The sequence below is a fragment of the Rhagoletis pomonella genome, unplaced genomic scaffold (genome assembly GCF_013731165.1).
Source record: "Rhagoletis pomonella isolate Grant_MI unplaced genomic scaffold, Rhpom_1.0 Rhpom_scaffold_00001, whole genome shotgun sequence".
In the NCBI taxonomy this organism is placed as follows: domain Eukaryota; kingdom Metazoa; phylum Arthropoda; class Insecta; order Diptera; family Tephritidae; genus Rhagoletis; species Rhagoletis pomonella.
Window position 1 is genome coordinate 56,046,794 of NW_023458555.1, and position 18,496 is coordinate 56,065,289.

Consider the following 18,496-nt stretch of genomic DNA (forward strand, 5'->3'; position numbering starts at 1 on the left):
TTCATTGGCCGTATGAATAAAAATAAGTAATTGCTTTTTCCTAAAATTTCAGATCATTTACTTGATTTGTTCAAACAAAATTGAAGTAAAAGGTATGAAATATTAAGCAAAAGCAATAAGTTATTTTTATTCATACGGCCCATTAAGTGGCTGTCCAGCGAAAAGGCTTCGTGTAAACGTAGACTTAGGCTACCCTCCTTTGTTTCATAAATTCCACCCGTTCCGGTACAACTAGCGATGGTGTGCGTTTAAGTTATTTATTAATGAACGACCATCACTAAATTATTTCGGAAAATTTTATAAGAACACTTAGTTTAACAACTATATCGTCATTTTTAACGTTTGATAATGCGAGTTAGTGCAGTTTGGAAGTATTTTGTCAAAGTAGACGATGGCAGAAGAGTAAGGTGTAAAGAGTGTAATAAATCGTTAAAATATAACAAAAGCACAACTACACTTTCGTTTCACCTAAGAGCTATGCATGGAATAGACACAGGTAGGTATATCTAACTTCCGCCGCTTGTCTGGGTTAAAATATAAAATATTTTCGAATGTACTGTTTTATCGCTTGAGTAGTGGGTCGATTTCAAAGTTGAAAAGGAATATAGCTTATGAATCGGGTATCGACTAACCATCCCTAACCAAACTTTTCGGCGGTTAGTTGATTTGACGCCATTATCCAAATCGATAAAGGTTAGAATCGACTTCCAACATTCAATCAAGAGGAAGACAAATTTGGTTTGAACGTGCAAATCCCGAGTCTCAATACCCTGTATAACAATTTTTTTAACATGGTATAATTCTGTGTTCGTATGGAAAAGTGGCTTATGTCGAAAGGCTGGCTTTAGTATAATGCGGCAATCCCTTTATTTTTTAAACGACAAGGAATTTTTTGATGAGACTTAATAAGAATATTGACTTGCTAGTATCGAAACTATTTCTTCCACGTTTATTTACCAAAAGTTGTTCAACGGCTTAGCGCCAGTGAGTCATTCGCAATCGTATGCTGCGAATGCCGATTTATACTAAAGCCAGCCTTTCGACATAAGCTACTTTTCCATATGAACACAGAATTTAAGAGGGCATCATGGGTAATGGGACCAACTATTTCAAAGCTCAAAGAAGTACAGGACCTGAGAACCAAAAATAGTATAAAAGTAATAAGAAAATGTTAAAAGAGGAAAATTAGCATACCTAAAGAATACCTACCCTTGAACTAGAGAAAATAGAATACTTGGACGTGGTGCGCCCCTTTCTGCTGAATTTAATGGTAGGCTTTTTTTTTGGTGCAAATTGACAGGGGCGGCGCTAGGGGGCCTAAACGTGGAATTTTCAACATTTTCAAAGCTTATATTTTCTTAATTTTCGCTTGTGACAACGTGTGCACACATGAGGTAACGAATAATTTAACACAACGACATGATTGATACAAGAATTTGCATAATAAAAATGATTATTCATGCGTTCTACAATTACGCGGGTTTTTTGGTTCTCTTCGTTGTTTACTTCTTACAACAAAGATGGCGTCGAAATTTCAACAGCTAGAAAATAACTTTTTTCATTCTTTCGGGAAGGCGTGATCTTGTGTCTTTCGTTCATGACTAAAAACATATATATTTTTTTAGAAAGTGCAAGTTCTTCCCTTTAATTTGATATATGTACATATTTTGTTATGATCTACTTTTGAGGTTTAAGAATTCAGTGATAAAATAAATTCAAAGCATTTACAAGCAAGTGACAAGTGTGGGTGATAAGTTTCTTTTGCCCAGAACTTCTTTCTGCGTAGGAGGCCTTCGGCCGCGTTAGGGCTCATAACCCTTACAAAGTTGAACTCTCCTTTCTGTATTGCCGAAGAAGCGGAGCTGAACACCTCTTGCAGAGAACACCTTTCTGTGTAGGCGGCCCTCGACCGCACTTAGGGATCATAACCCTTACCAAATAGAATTCTCCTTTTCTTGAGCACCAAGTGATGTAGTCTTGGGAAAAGATGAGGTAAATGGGCCTGAGCACACTAGCCTGCTTAGTCGCACTGAGCAGTCCACCACTCGAACGCACACTGGACTGGGGAGTCGGCAGAAAACAGGTTTCAGTTTTGTATACATGAACTACGCATGATTGTATTAGTGCATGTGGCACATGCAAACAAAACGAAAAAGAAAACATGGTGTCTATGTGTGCGTGCCAGTCCACCGTCCATCCGCGATTTTCGTGGACTGAAATTAGCGAGGTAAACCCGAACTCTCTTCCCCCTCTTATCCACACAAACCCGGTTTTAGGCGGATTGAGCAGTCCAGTGTGCGGAGGCCCAATAGAATTCTCTTTCTGTGCGCTAAACCTGGGGATGCCGCCACAGTGATTTATTATGGTTACTGGGTGTTTTATATAAAAATGTCGTGTATATAAAAATGTCTTGTATATAAAAATGTCTTGTGCAAATGAATATTTAACATTTTTCAAGCGAAACAACGCAAATGAAAATTGTGATTTTTGGCCATTTTTCTAAGAACTCCCTAGGGGCCATAATGGAAAGCCAACCCGTTTAATTAACTACATTTGCACATACCTGCATTTATATTATTTATTATCACTGAATTCTATGAATGAAAAAACTATGAATTTTGCTTTTTATTTTATAATATTTTTGGCTTAGGTTTATAAAAAAGCATACACATGTTACATATTAGCTTGAAGATAAATTAATTGTCTTTATTTTGACATCATTACCTAATAAAATTACCATTAAACATTAAGGGTACTCATTTAAAAGCGCAAAACTCTCGCAAACTGGGCAAACTGTGCAATTTAAAATCCTCGCAAATGAAATGTCAAAATTTGTATTGAAAGGTATTTGCACAAAAAGGGCAAGTTTGCGCGGAAATTTTGTCGCGCAAATTTGCGCAATGTGATGTGCAACCCTCAGTTAACTATTTTGTTTACTTTCATTTTGAATTGTGCTCAACGCTTTTTCGTAAGACTTAAATATTTTCTTAAATTCGAGTTTCAATTGTTCAACTTTTTAAATTGACATTTTCAAATGATTAATGTCTGAAATTGCACAGAATATAAAATTGTCCTCATGAAACACACTGCGCAAAGTTGCCTAATTGCCCAAATATGAAACTTGCGCGAATCGATGAGTACCGTTATTAATATTTAAAAATATCACTTTTTTTTTGTTTTACCTTTTATATCTACTTTACTTTTTAAATGCGGCAAATCTATACTAATTATATAAAGAGAAGTCCCTTTTTTTGTAACAGGTAATCTCGCGAACGGCTGGTCCGATTTTCATGAAATTTTGTATACAAATAGCTTTCGGTAACCACCATGTTTTAGGCTAAAAAAATTTTACTTTTTTCGGGTAGGTGGACCAGGGACCAGTCTATTCGAAAAAATCTTATTATAGTCCGATTTGCTTAAAATTTAGTACGTAAGTAACTTTTTAGCATATATTCCGGGAAATGGTCCAGGGACCGATCTATTCCAAAAAATCGCATTTATGGTCCGATTTGCTTAAAATTCGGTAGGTAAGTAGTTTTTTAGCATATATTAGGACATATGGTCCATTTTTTCCGAGAAGTGGACCAGGGACTCATCTATTCGAAAAAATCGTATTTACGGTCCGATTTGCTTAAAATTCGGTACGTAGGTAGCTTTTTAGCATATATTAGCATATATTATCCATTTTGTTCGAGAAGTGGACCAGGGACCGATCTGTTCGAAGAAATCGTATTTATGGTCCGATTTGCTTAAAATTCGGTACGTAGGTAGCTTTTTGCCTGGATAAGCTTATAGATCCCGTTTTCCAAATAGCTTTAAGTAACGACCATATCAAGGGGCGAATTCGTCACTAGGGAAGATTTTTTTGCGCAAATCAGAAACAACGGATACTGTCAAAATATAATTATAATATATAATATATCTCAACTAATATATATTTAGAAAGCCGTTTGTTAGTTTTCGCAAGGCTCGACAGCGGCTGAACCGATTTTTTTGAAACTGCCACCTGCCGCACGTGTACCAAGGATGGTTTTAGGCTGAAAAATATCTATATGTAAAGGGGGCGTGGCACTTCCCATACAAACCGAAAGTGTGCATGGTAGAGTTTTGGAAATTGGTATGGAGATATACGAAATCAATCGCATACCCTTGGAGAAAATTTTTAGCTATTGTAAAAAGGGGTGTGACATCTCCCATACAAACCGAATTTTTCATACTGCTTATCTCTGGAAATTTTTTGGTACAGTTCTAGAGTTTTGTATGGAGATGTACGAAATAAATCGCATACTCTTGGAGAAAAATTCGAACTATTGGAAAAGGGGGCGTGGCATCTTCCATACAAACCGAATTTTTCATAATGCTTATCTCTGGAAATTTTTTGGTAGAGTTCTAGAGTTTTGTATGGAGATGTACGAAATAAATCGCATACTCTTGGAGAAAAATTGGAACTATTGGAAAAGGGGGCGTGGCATCTTCCATACAAACCGAATTTTTCATACTGCCTATCTTTGGAAGTGTTCATGGTAGAGTTCTGGAACTTGGTATGGAGATATACGAAATCAATCGCATACTCATGAAGAAAGAGGGCAGCTCTTGGAAAGGGGGGCGTGGCACCTCCCATATAAATCGAATTTTTATACTGCATATTTCTGAAAGTATTCATGGTACTGTACTGGAACTTCGTATGGAGATATGTACATATATACTTGAAATCAAGCCCATACTCATGGAGAAAATTTGGGCTATTTGAAAACGGGTGTGAGGCCTACAAACGTACCGACCTTTAGCTATCTTTGAATGAATTTTTTTATTCTTCTGTAGGTGTGTTTGTGAGTGATCTCCTCCTAAATGGTTGTACGGATTTTAACGAAACTTTTTGTGTATTTGAGTGGGTCTCTGGATGGTTTAGTTTCACAATTTAATCCGACAGTTGGCGCTGTAGTTGAGTTATTACTAAAAATCTTATTTATGATCCGATTTGGCAAATGTTTTAAATATGTATGCAATACTATTGCAAAAACGTGCTGCGAGGTGGTGCTGAAGTCGAGCTATTACTAAAAATAGCCAAGTGAGAAAAGGTGCGGTGAAGGTCAGATTAAATCGACCTGTTGCACCATTGAGTATATCGAACGCTCCTGCGTTGCAATTGGCCCAATGGATGTGATTTTCCAATATTATTATGCGTTCAAACTTTTAAGGTATTTCGTCTAAAACAAATATATGTATATTGCATTTCTGTAGAACAATGATTCGCACACATTTTGAAATTGCCACCTACTATACTGTAAAGCTTTTAGGACATTCACTATAGAACCGGGTCATTGTTGCCGCCAGGGAGTGAAAATGAAATGCCGCACAACTGGAGAATTTCAGGAACGGATATAAAACTTTCCTTAGGTTATTTAAAGCGGCAAATGACCACCAAACCTTAAACGTGAATTGTTGGTGAAAATGTTGGACCAAAAAGTTTCAATAAAATATATAAAAAATTTTGGGCGGGACGAAGTTCGCCGGATCTGCTAGTAATATTTATATAGTTAAAATCAGCGTAAAAAGTACTCGCAATCTGCATTTTTATTTTTTCTATAGCTGAACGGTTGGTTATCTTGATCTATGCCTATGTTTTTCGTAAAAAAATAAGTAATTAACTATATTAACAAATATGTATGTTTATCGGAAAGACCATAAAAATACCTTTAATTTGGCGTATAATTTTATATAGTTAGGTTTAAGTACAACTGCCAGCAGTGCAATAAAACAACTGTATTAATGTGATATGTTCTCTGCAAAAGGTGTTCAGCCCCTTTGGGTGGGGTTTAGTAGCGCTCACAACTATATCGGGCTATTCCGTCCAAAGGGGTGGCCCAATCCAAAAAAAAATTCCACACACTTGTATTCAAGGGTCTACGCAATATTTTAACACTTAGTTTTGTAAATTTTGGTCACTAATTTATTTACAAATTGGGTTTGAAATATGCCATTTTTTTTTAAAATTCGGAAATTAGAGTACATTTATCACTCCTATTCTCCTTAAATCAGCCACTTCACCAATACATTTTTGTATTCCCCTTCACTTTACACTTAACTCGATTAGTTATAAATTGCTTTACGACTTGAATATTAACCAATTAATCACAATTCATTAAATAAAAACACCTTCAAAACACGACAGGCGGTTCTACGTACCGGAATGACTCGGGTTTTACCCGATCAAGGGGGTGTTGTTTCGGCGATCTAAACCAGTTTAGGTCGGCGAAGTATCTCAGAAGGTGTTCGTCCATAGGGCTTCATTCGCTACGTATTCGTCTACTCAGGGCTGGCATCGAGTCAAACCCAGGGCCAGAAACCTATACCTGCTATGTATGCCAGAGACGAATACACCACAGCTCCACCTCAGGCAAGAGCAATGCTTGCGAGGGGTGGAGTCACCTTAGAGTCTGCTCTGCACTACGGACACATCGGCAGTGGACCATGTCTTTTGTGGCCCCCTGCTGCTCAAACAGAGCAGCCTCCACGGCTAACCCCAGTCCACCTGAGCAGTGCCACTCAAACACCACAGCACAACAACCCACACGCCGCCGCCAACAACTCTTAGTTTTTCCTTCAATCTGCACGGTATGTCAGACCAGGATATTCCGTAATGTGACATCAGTCAAGTGCAACACCTGCCTTGGCTGGTGCCACTTTAGTGCATGTTCAGGTCTGCGCACCACGCGTGACTGGATGAGGAACTTCGAGGGCTCGTGTTGCGCAGCACGGTCGCAAACCTTAACCGCGACGCCACCCACCACCACCACAGGGCAGCAACCACCTCAGCAGCGCACACAGCCAATGGCGACACGCCAAACACACATCTCTCATATCCCGCATTACCACACGTCTCCCGAACCACATGAAGCTACTTCAATTTAGCTGCAACGGGCTTCAGAGCAAGATCGAGGAGATAACCGTCTTTATGGGAAGGCATGGTACACTGATAGCTGTGGTCCAAGAGACGAAGTTACAAAGCAATTCAACATTGTTGAATTGTGCAGGGTACAACGTGCACCGTCGAGATCGCGAGCGAGATAATGGTTCATCACGCACCACACCGTGCAGTATCGTCTTATCGAAGCAGACATCGACCGCAGGGATACCACCCTGGAATGTCAGGGCATTGCTATCCGGTCAGGCGTTGTTGAGCTCGAAATATTCAACGTTTATATACCCCCTGTCACCTGCTGCCCGGCAGGATATCACCCTGACGTAGGTGCGCTCCTCAGAGGTGAAAACCGAATGGTAGTAGGTGACTTTAATGCGCACCACGATCTTTGGCACTCAAGCCTGTCAAACGATCGTAGGGGAACCGATTTCGCTGAGCAGATAAGACGATTCTACATTCTGCATAATGGACGACGACGCACCTACCAGGATTATGGGCAGCTGCTGCAGCTCGCCAGACATAACAATAGTCAGCGCTGGTCTGATAAACAGCATATCACGGCGATCTATGCTGACCTTGGCATCAGACCATCTGCCCATAGTCATCTCGATCGATAAACCAACCGACTTTGCTTCCGCGGAGCATCGAACCTATATGAATTTCTCCAAAACTGATTGGATAGGCTTCGCGGAATTTACTGAAAACACCCTGGCGAACGAAAGTTCCGCAGGGCTGTCACCGCTGATGCAGCTCGCTTCGTACCCGCAGGATGCATCACGGACCCACGTCCAAATTTCCCTGCATGTGTAAGACTGACTTGAGGACTAAATTGAGCACTGATATAGTTGCAGCAATATTATATACAAAGCAAGGCATAAAAAATAATGGTGATACTTTGTTTGAACCGCAAGAACAAATGTACCAATTGAATTGGAGAAAGTAATTAATTTTTATTCTAAGTACCAATGAATAGTATGTAATCTGCAACAAGAAAACTTTGAGTAACTTGTTCGGATTTTGAGGATTTTTCATTTGTTTTTGAGGAGTTTGGTATTTTTTTGTGGCAACACTGGTTTTGAGCCAAATGTACGTTTTGCGCATGCGCAGGTTTTCTATGTATTTGTATCTGTAAATACCCTGCAGCGGGGTCGGTTACAACTGTCGCTTTCGTAATAGTTACATTACTAGTTCCAATAGCTTATTATGCTCCAGGTAGTAAGAAATCGAGCTATTGGTTACATATTACACCTTCTAAAGGTTATTGGTCGTTTTAATATGATATTTAGTGCTCCCTTATTACATAAAGGAATTTGTTATTTATCATTTAAATACAAATAATAAATTTTGAATACTTTTCCATGTTCTGTTTCCCTCGTCTGACCACCAGGCAAATATCGGACTGAAAAGTGCCAAAATAAAGTAATACATATATAGATATCTCTTTTTACGTAACTACTACTTTTTAAATTTTTTTGGTTTCTTTTCAAATATGTTTATATGGGGCAATTCACGTCAAATATCCCCGCGCCCTGAGCGGTGCAAAACAGGCTACTTTTCGACTAGCTGGCAAGCAGATAGAAAATGGGAAAAATAATTCGAAAACTTTGATTTCTATAGATTTTTGTACGGGCTATACGATGGTACAATGCGTTTTCCAAAATTTTTCCATTTTCATGGTGAAAATTCTGAACGAATATTTTTTTACTATTCCGAGTGATAAAGCCTTTTAGAGCGCAGCGCGCTAATCTGCTAGCCGTGCGAGTCATAATAATAATGTTATAACTTTGCAACCATTTGATGTTTAAATCTAAAACTTTCGCAAAAATTTCCTTAGATAGTCATTTACAATACTGTTTTAAAACTAAAAATTTATTTCAAACTTTATAACACAACTTTTGCATTTGAAAACAAACACCCTCTTAATTCATAAAAAAGTTATAAACCTGTAGTTTTATTTGTACTGAGTATTAAAAAGTTGTGTTGAACTTAAATTCTTTGGAATAGTTTGTAGTTTATTGCATGATAAAAACATAGCAAGGTAGAACCGTTCTCTCAATTTGTCGGCCATGATTATTTTTTTTTTTTGAAGTTTGCCAACATTTTAAAATCATATAAAAGTGAAAATAAAAAATTGAAATTGTTCGAAATTGTTGTTGCTTGAGATTGAAAATGAAAATGTGTGTGTGAGTTTGTGAGTAAATTTAAAAATTAAATTGTTTGGAAACGTCAAGAATTTTAAAAGTGACTCTCAGCGGTTCTACCTTACTATATTTTTATCATGGTTTATTGTATGAAAATTTCAAATCGATCGATACACAAACGACTGAGATATATCGAGTTTAAATGACAATTTTGTTAAAATTATCATCAAGAATCAGTTCAGCAAAATAATAAAATTTCAAAATAAATAGGAAAGACAAATCTTAATTTGAACAAATCGTCGCCTGGCTTGATTCAAAGCGAACATTTGAAAGCACACTTATGTACATGTTGTGCCCACAGCTAAGTGCGCAAAGATGCTAGCTACAATTAGTTGCGGCCGAAAGTGTCCAAGTTCAAATCTCACTATGCATGCAGTACATATAATTTAGAATTTTTATTTTCGTTTTTTTTTTTTTTTTTTTTATTAAAACGTATCTGTAAAGTGCACAACGAAAAAAAAACTGGTACTTTTACAGGCAACAAGTTACACAGCGGGAGTAAATTGTCACCTCCTAGGACAACTCTATGTTAAATGCGACAGTAGAAAGCATGGGTGGTAGTTTTGCGAGGTACCGGTATTCGACTCCCGACTCACTAGTTCTGTACTAGGTTTTTCCGCTGCAGGGTATATGGGACAAATACATTGACGTATCCTCAGTAGCACTTGAATAAACTTGAAGGGGATTATTTTTCTCTAGGGTGGTTATGCCCCTTTGTTGAAGATGTTGACTTATATAAACTGAAACTTTATGATGAAGTATTAACATTTTATTTTAAAGCTACCTGGGGCCTATTGCATACATGCAATTGTCGATTTTACTATAAACTTTCACTGCCAGAATTGTTGGCGAAATTTTTTCTGTTTCCTATACGCTTGTAGGCAATTGTGAAAGTTTTTGTAAAACGACAGTAATATGGGAAATTGTCGACAATTGTGCTGGCAATTGTCTTCTTCTTCTTCTTTTTTGGCGCTGTAACCGCCTAAGCGATTTTGGCCGAGTTCAGCAAAGCACGCCAGTCATTTCTCCTCTGTGCCAACTGACGCCAATTGGAAACACCAAGTGAAGCCAAGTCCTTCTCCACCTGATCTTTCCATCGCAGTGGGGGCCTCCCTCTTCCTCTGCTACCACCAGCGGGTTCCGAGTTGAATACTTTCAGAGCTGGAGCGTCGGTGTCCATTCGAACGACATGACCAAGCCAGCGGAGCCGCTGTATTTTAATTCGCTGCACTATGTCCATATCGTTGTAAAGCTCATACAGCTCATCGTTCCATCGTCTGCGGTACTCGCCGTCGCCAACGCGTAAAGGACCGTAAATCTTCCGCAAAATCTTTCTCTCAAACACCCCAAGAGCCGCCTCATCGGATGTTGTCATTGTCCATGCTTCTGCGCCATATACCAGCACGGGCATGATGAGTGACTTATAGAGCTTGGTTTTCGTACGTCGAGAGAGGACTTTACTCCTGAATTGCCTACTCAGTCCAAAGTAGCACTTGTTGGCAAGAGTGATTCTACGTTGGATTTCAATGCTGACATTATTATTGGTGTTAATGCTGGTTCCCAAGTAAACGAAATTCTCTACTTTCTCGAAATTGTAACTGTCAACAGTGACGTGGGTGCCAAGGCGCGAATGTGCTGACTGTTTGTTTGATGACAGGAGATACTTCGTCTTGTCCTCGTTTACCACCAGACCCATGCGCTTTGCTTCCCTATCCAACTTGGAAAAGGCAGAACAGACTTCGCGGTTTTTGTTACCGATGATGTCGATGTCATCGGCATAAGCCAGCAATTGCACGCTCTTGTAGTAAATTGTTCCTGAGCGGTTCAGTTCTGCAGCTCTTATTATCTTCTCCAACATCAGATTAAAGAAGTCACATGAAAGGGAGTCGCCCTGTCTGAAACCCCGTTTTGTGGCGAACGGCTCGGAGAGGTCTTTCCCAATTCTGACGGAGCTGGTGGTATTGTTCAACGACATTTTACACAGCCGTATGAGTTTTGAGGGGATGCCAAATTCAGATATAGCGGCGTATAGGCAACTCCTTTTAGTGCTGTCAAAGGCGGCTTTAAAGTCGACAAATAGGTTGTGAGTGTCGATCCTTTTCTCGCGGGTCTTTTCCAAGATTTGGCGTATTGTGAATACCTGGTCTATGGTGGATTTTCCAGGTCTAAAGCCACACTGATAAGCCCATACGGCTGGCAATTGTACCTCTGACAAAAATGACGCGACTATAACGACAAAACCAAATAACTCCGTCGGAAAGCTTTCACAGGAGAGTTTTGTAAACTGATTTAAGAAGTGGTGACAATTGGTTTTTATGAAACAAAACAACCACTAAACTGTCGAATTGTCACTGACAACATAGAAAATACCTGTCGTTACAAAGTTATCACTGACACTTTATGAAATAAGCCCCTGAAAATTCAATAGCCGATTTTAAAATTTTTAAAATGATTAGCAATTTATTATTTTAGAATTTTTAACTCAAACATATCTGTAGCATATCTAAAGCCAGCTTCTCTTCGATACGAAGACAGATGTGTGTATCTCCATTTTTCACTGAGCACTCCTTTTAGTGCTGTCGAAAGCGGCTTTAAAGTCGACAAATAGATGGTGAGTGTCGATCCTTTTCTCGCGGGTCTTTCCCGAGATTTTGCGTATTTTGAATACCTGGTCTATGGTGAATTTTCCAGTTGTTGTTGTTGTTGTAGCGGCTACAACAACCCCGCCCAGATCGGTTGGTATCTCAGTCGTTGTCGTCAAGTTCCACTAACGGCAACCCTAGGAAGCGTGCAGCTTCTGCGGGGTTTGCCCATAAGGACAAGGTCGTTAGGGATGTCGGGTTTGCCGGGCATGCGAAGAGATGTTTCGAGTCATGTGGGGTCTCTCCGCATGCCGGACATTCATTAGGCACATCCTCATTCAGCCTACTCAGGTAGGAGTTTAACCTGCTGCAGTAGCCGGAGCGAAGTTGTGCAAGTGTGGTGCGCGTCTCCCGAGGCAGATGAAGCTCCGTCTCGTCAATGTCCGGGGGTGGTGTGCCTAGAACGGCATTCACAGGTCTAGAGTCTACATAACTCGAGACTGAGTCCCTGTGAATGCCGTTCAAGGCCTGTCTGTAGGCTGTCGGGTCCAGAGGTTGCTTAATGAACCTCTGGACTTCGTCCGTTAGTTCATATAGATGCCTCCTGACGTGCCTAGGCGAGGGCTCCTCTGCAAGCAGCTGTCTGCACGGGTGGCCACTTCTGTGGGTCCCGATCAGGAACTGCTCGCAGAGCATTATATTGTGCTCCTTCACCGGGAGCATTTGCGCCTCGCCGTGCAGGTGGTGTTCAGGCGTCATCAGGAGGCATCCCGTCGCTGTCCTCAGTGCGGTGTTTTGTGCGGTCTGTAGCTTCGTCCACTGCGTCCTACTAGTCCCAGGCGACCACACTGGCGCTGCGTAGTTCAGAACCGGCCGGCCTATTGCCTTGTATGTTGCCAGCAACGTTTCTTTGTCTTTGCCCCAAGTACTGCCGGCTAGCGACTTGAGGACCTTGTTGCGGCTCTGTACTTTATTGACAATAGCGGTTGAGTGCGCAGAGAAGGAGAGCAGGCTGTCGAAAGTTACTCCGAGTATTTTGGGGTTATTCACCGTCGGAATTGGTGTGTCATCGACGTGAATCCCCAGCGGTAGCCTGACCTCCTTCGTCCAGGTTGTGAACAGGGTCGCGGAGGATTTCGTAGGGGAGAGGGCTAGACACTTTGCAGTGAAGAAGCGAGAAAGTTCGGAGAGATAGCCGTTTACTTTCGAACACAGGTCATCAATTCCATTCCCAGTCGCCATAATCGAGCAATCGTCGGCATAGGAGACAATCGAGACTCCCTCTGGTGGTTGAGGGAGCTTTGAAATATAAAAGTTAAACAGTAGCGGGGAAAGGACACCACCCTGAGGAACCCCCTGTTTTATTTTTCGCTGCTTACTCGTTTTGTCTCTGAACATTACCGACGAATGTCGACCACTTAGATAATTTGCCGACCACCGTTTGAACCTCTGTGGGAGAGAGGAGGCCTCTATATCTTCTAGTAGCGTGGAATGGCAGACGGTGTCAAACGCCTTTGACAGGTCCAACGCTACTAGAATCGTTCTCTCACAGGGACGGTTACGGTTAAGGCCACGAGTTATCTGAGTGTTTATGGCGTTAAGTGCTGTTGTTGTGCTGTGCACTTTACGGAAACCATGCTGATGCTTCGCTGGGGTCAGGTGATTTGTGAAGTACGGGAGTAGCAAGGCCTCGAGTGTCTTCGCTACCGGGGAAAGGAGTGTAATCGGACGATACGAATCTCCTTTGTTTGCAGGTTTCCCCGGTTTGAGCAGTGGGACCACTCTCCCCACCTTCCAGATGTCTGGGATGATGAGAGTGGCCATTGACAAATTGAGGACCTCCGTTAGGTACGCTACCCCCCGCAGGACCCAAATTTTTCAGCATCAGCATGCATATACCGTCGGGACCCATGGCTTTGGAGGCTTTCGCCTTCCCGATGGCCACCTGAACTTCACCGCAAGTGAAAGCAAGGGGGGCACAATTTGTTGGCAGTTTGTGCAGCCTTCTGGTCACTCGACGCTTGGCTTTGTCCACCGGAGGATGCAGTATGAACTGCCGGCTAAAATAGCTCGCGCATCGCTCCGGGTCCGACGAAGCATGGTCGCCGAAGGAAATTTCGACTCTGTCGTCGTGCTTCGTCGGATTAGACAATGACCTCACGGTTGACCATAGCTTGCTCACACCAGAGGTGAAGTTGCAAGTCTTCAGATGCTCCTCCCACTTCTTCCGCTTATGTACGTTTACAAGTTGCCGAATCTCCGCGTTGAGATCCCTGATACGGGGATCTCCGGGATCGGCCTGACGAAGGCTGTCACGCTCATTTGCTAAAACAGCCGCTTCGGCAGGGAAGTTTGGACGTGGGTCCGATATGCACCCTGCCGGTATGAAGCGGGCTGCAGCAGCAGTGATAGCCCTGCGGAACTTACGTTCACCGAGGTGGACATCGGTTGGTGTGGGGAGCGACGTGAAGGTGTTTTCAGTAAACTCCGCGTAACCTTTCCAGTCAGCTTTAGAAAAGTTGACATAGGTCCGGTGTTTGGCGGAGGCAAAGTCGGTTGGTTTATCAATCGAGATGACTATGGGTAGATGGTCTGATGCTAGAGTCAGCATAGGTCGCCACGTTATGCTGTTTATCAGACCAGCGCTGACTATTGTGATGTCTGGCGAGCTACTGCAGTTACCCATAATCCTGGTGGGTGCGTCGTCGTTCATTGTGCAGAATGTCGAATCGTCTATCTGCTCAGCCAAGTCTGTTCCCCTACGATCGTTTGACAGGCTTGAGTGCCAAAGATCGTGGTGCGCATTAAAGTCACCTACTACCAGTCGTCAAGCCACACTGATAAGGCCCAATCAGTTCATTGACGGTGGGTTTCAGTCATTCACACAATACGCTCGCTAAGACCTTGTAACCTATGCTTAGAAGGCTGATTCCACGGTAATTGGCGTGAATGGCGGGGTCGTCTTTCTTGTGGATTGGGCAGAGCACACTTAAATTGCACTCATCGGGTATTCGTTCATCTGACCATATTCTGCATAAGAGTTGAATGCGCGTAGGTAGTATACATTCCAAATATGAAGCTTTTCCGTCCATAATTACGGGTCTTTTAAATATGTCAACACGCGCGCCAACTAGCACATTAATTCCAAGTCTTGAGCTAAGTTTAAGGTTAAGCGATTTTCTGGCTAAAACCTTTAGAACTGTCAAATGGCAAAATTACACTCTCAAACGAGAGTAAGAAAATAATTATAACGATGATTTTGATAATAAAAAAAGCAAAGAAGAGGGAATGTTAGAAGGAATGTTAGAAAAAATTGTAGACAAAAGAATAAAACAAAATACAATAAATAAATTATTATATGTGTAAAATATTAATGGTGGCGTGTAAAATTAGTATTTTTAATACGAATAATGTAAATTTCCCATCGCGACAGCAATTATTTGGTATTTATTTGATTTTAGTATTTATTTGAAAAAAAAAATAGTTCGATTTTAATCACATTTAGCGGCGTTCATTGTGGTTTATATTTTATCTTTAAAGTTTCTCCTCTATTTACAAGAATAATCGATAAGTCAGAGTTGCAGACGGAGAAGTTGTTTTTTTTTAATAATAATAATAATTATTATATTCAAAAATTTTTATGAGCTTGAGGCCGTTTAAAGTGAAAACTTATTGTGGAAAAGCAACAATAATTTGAAAAAAATGGTAGAAGTGATAGCTATTTCGGAAATCACCACATTTCCTCATCAGACTTCTTTCAGTAAGATTCGAACCGACGATCACCACTGACTCAGCCAGTTGATCTTGAGTCCGTTTTCCACAATAAGTTTTCACTTTAAACGGCCTCAAGCTCATTAAAATTGTTGAATATAATTGTTATAAGGCCATAAAAATAACAATAAACAAATAACTTAGGGACGAGCACACCTAAAAAGTTAAACATTCTAATAATAGAAATATTAACAAAAACCAACAAACCGGATATCCGAATACGGCAAAATCTCTATCCGGCACATCCCTAATTTGTACATATGCAAACATACACATCTTCAGCAGAATATTCTGGCTGCGTTTCTTTATACATTCCGGATAATCTCATTTCACAGCCGGAATAAACAGAATTTGAAATATACTTTAATAAATGGCTGCGTTTCTTTATAAATTCCGGATAATCCCATTTCACAGCCGGAATAAACAGAATACGTTTGAAATATACGTTAACATATCATCAGGAAAGTTCTAAAGAATAAGTAAACAAAAAAGTTTATTCCAAACATTCAGAATGAATAAAGAAATTCAGCCAATATATCACCAGGAACGTTCTAAAGAATAAGTAAACAAAAAAGTTTATTCCAAACGTTCAGAATGAATAAAGAAATGCAGCCTCTATGACGGGATAAAAAGAATGCGTTGCGGTTATCCGGAACGTTCTAAGGAATAAGTAAACAGAAAATTATATTCCAAATGTTTAGAAGAATAAAGAAATCCCCATTTTCTTTTATGATTTTTTGCTTAAACGCTAAATCTGCGAAATAGGTCAGTACGATACCCTCTTTCAAAATTATTCTGTGATTATTCTGTTACATACAAAATTTGAATTAGTTGGACCCTATAATTATCGAAATATTATTTAAATAAACATATTTTACCTTTTCAGGTAAATCGACATCACAACTTGATCTTTCTGAGTCTGCGGGTACTATTCGAGAGTTGACCAGCGAATATTGCTTCCTATGCGGCAAATCAAGCAAACTTCTAAACCAAACATTCCAAAATATTGAGTCATGCAAGGTTCCGGCATCAGGAAAACCAATTCAGGTCGTATTGCAGCATTTGGCTAACTGTGTCAAAACAAACTTGGTGTTCCAAGGAATTGCCAGTATTTGTTCAGAATGTTGTGATGAATTAGCCGAATATGACAATTTAATGGTTAACTTACTTTCTTTTCAAAAGCGTTTAACCGAACGCCTTCGGTCAGTTTTATCTGGGGAGCTTAAATTGGAGCAAGCTGACTATGATGAGTCAATGGCAGAAGCTATGATAGTTGAAGATGGCCAGATAGAAGACGCTTTTAATCCAGAGTTAGATGCAAAAGAAGAGTTTATCGAAATCGGCGGTAATGACGAAAATGTTGAGAGCAATGTTCAGGATGAAGACAGTTTTCAAAGTGAAAAGGGGTTTGATGATGGTGATGATGATGATGATGACAATTGGGCTGTGGATAACAATTTGGGCGAAAAAAGTCAGGAATGCGTTATTTGCGGATTGATATTCAAGACTAAGTCCGAACTTAATAGACATATAACCTCGGCTCATAATGTAAAACAATTTATTTGTAATATTTGTGGCATAGTGCGAAGGGACGAAGAATATTTGGAGCTGCACATGAATGTGCACGAAGGTAAAACTGAAAACGAGTGCCGTTACTGTGACAGGCGTTTCACTCGACCAGTTAATACTTTGCGACATATGCGTAAACATTGGGATAAAAAGGAGTATCAGTGTGAAAAATGTGGCGAACGTTTTTCTTTAGACAATATGCTTTACAATCACCGGATGCGACATGAAGCCGAAGAAAACCCATTAATATGCAGCATATGTAACCAATCATTTAGGTCGCGAAAAACTTACAATCATCATATGCTTATTCATAAGGAGGATAGACCTCGACACCAGTGCACACATTGCTCAAAATCTTTCACCGAACGTTATACACTAAAAATGCATATGAGAACACACAATATTGAACTGCCATCATGCCGGTCTCGAGCATCTCAATTGTTAGATGAGCAGGAACAAAACGAAACTAAGGAAGCTGTGTCAACGTTAATATCAAAATTTGAAACTACGTCACCCCCAAAAGAGCACCGATGTGTTATTTGTAGCCGAATATTTGAAAATAAAGAGAACTTGGAAAAACATTTAGAAAGCGATCATGACGTTATCTTGGATGATCAACAGAACCAATGATTTAAGTATAATTTTGATTATCTGTAAAAATACGATAAAAATATTGACACAAATTTTTTCCATTGGTGTTATTACTTCAAGCGGTATACATACATATATGCGCAATTCTCACAGGCTTCGAATTTTTTTTTGTGAAATAAATTATTTATTTTAAATGGTGAGGACATGTCTGTTTTTTGTGATTTTTAGTATACGTTCCTTTAGCTGCTAGAATGCAACATCCAACGTGGTGGAACATTTTAAATCAACGCAAAGTGGGTGTATTTTTAGTACGATTTCGAAAAATTTCAAAATATAACTTTTATGACAAGGTCAAGTTTGTTAAATCGATGATACAAAAAAGAAGGTAGTTTCAATAAACAACTTTTTGATTAAGAGCGTGTGTGAATCGGTAACAAAGTTCGCGGCGAGTAAATTTTTAACAACTATGAGGTGAATAAAATTTCAGTAGCTCAAGAGGCTAGTGAAATTTTTGCCAAATGCATAGAAAATTTTGACAATCGCAAGTGGTGCACGAGGATCATAGATCAATAGTATATTGTACAACAGAGCACACACGTATTTGGCTAAATTTTCCAATTGCAGACGATGTGCTAATAAAAAATATGAATTTTTACTTTTGTGCACGCATCATAACCTTTTAAAGAAGTTTGTTTTTAACTATCTTCTAATGAGAGCACATAGCCTGCCACGACACTTTGACTCTTCATAACCTCTTTTCTATTGCAAGCACCAGTGATCGGACTTCTACCACATTGTGGTTGATCTGCCACGTTTTTGAGCATATACCACATCTACCACATAAGGTCTGAAATCTTCCA

At 40.0% G+C, this 18,496-nt stretch overlaps 1 protein-coding gene across 1 annotated transcript; it reads left to right on the top strand.

The window, feature by feature from the left end:
- The first annotated feature begins 220 nt into the window (after window positions 1–220).
- Window positions 221–17,826, top strand: LOC118746345 (serendipity locus protein delta). Its single transcript, XM_036480203.1, has 2 exons — window positions 221–496; window positions 16,363–17,826. The coding sequence occupies exons 1-2, from the start codon at window positions 349–351 to the stop codon at window positions 17,673–17,675; spliced, it is 1,461 nt and encodes a 486-aa protein (XP_036336096.1). The 5' UTR covers window positions 221–348; the 3' UTR covers window positions 17,676–17,826.
- The last annotated feature ends 670 nt before the right edge of the window (window positions 17,827–18,496 follow it).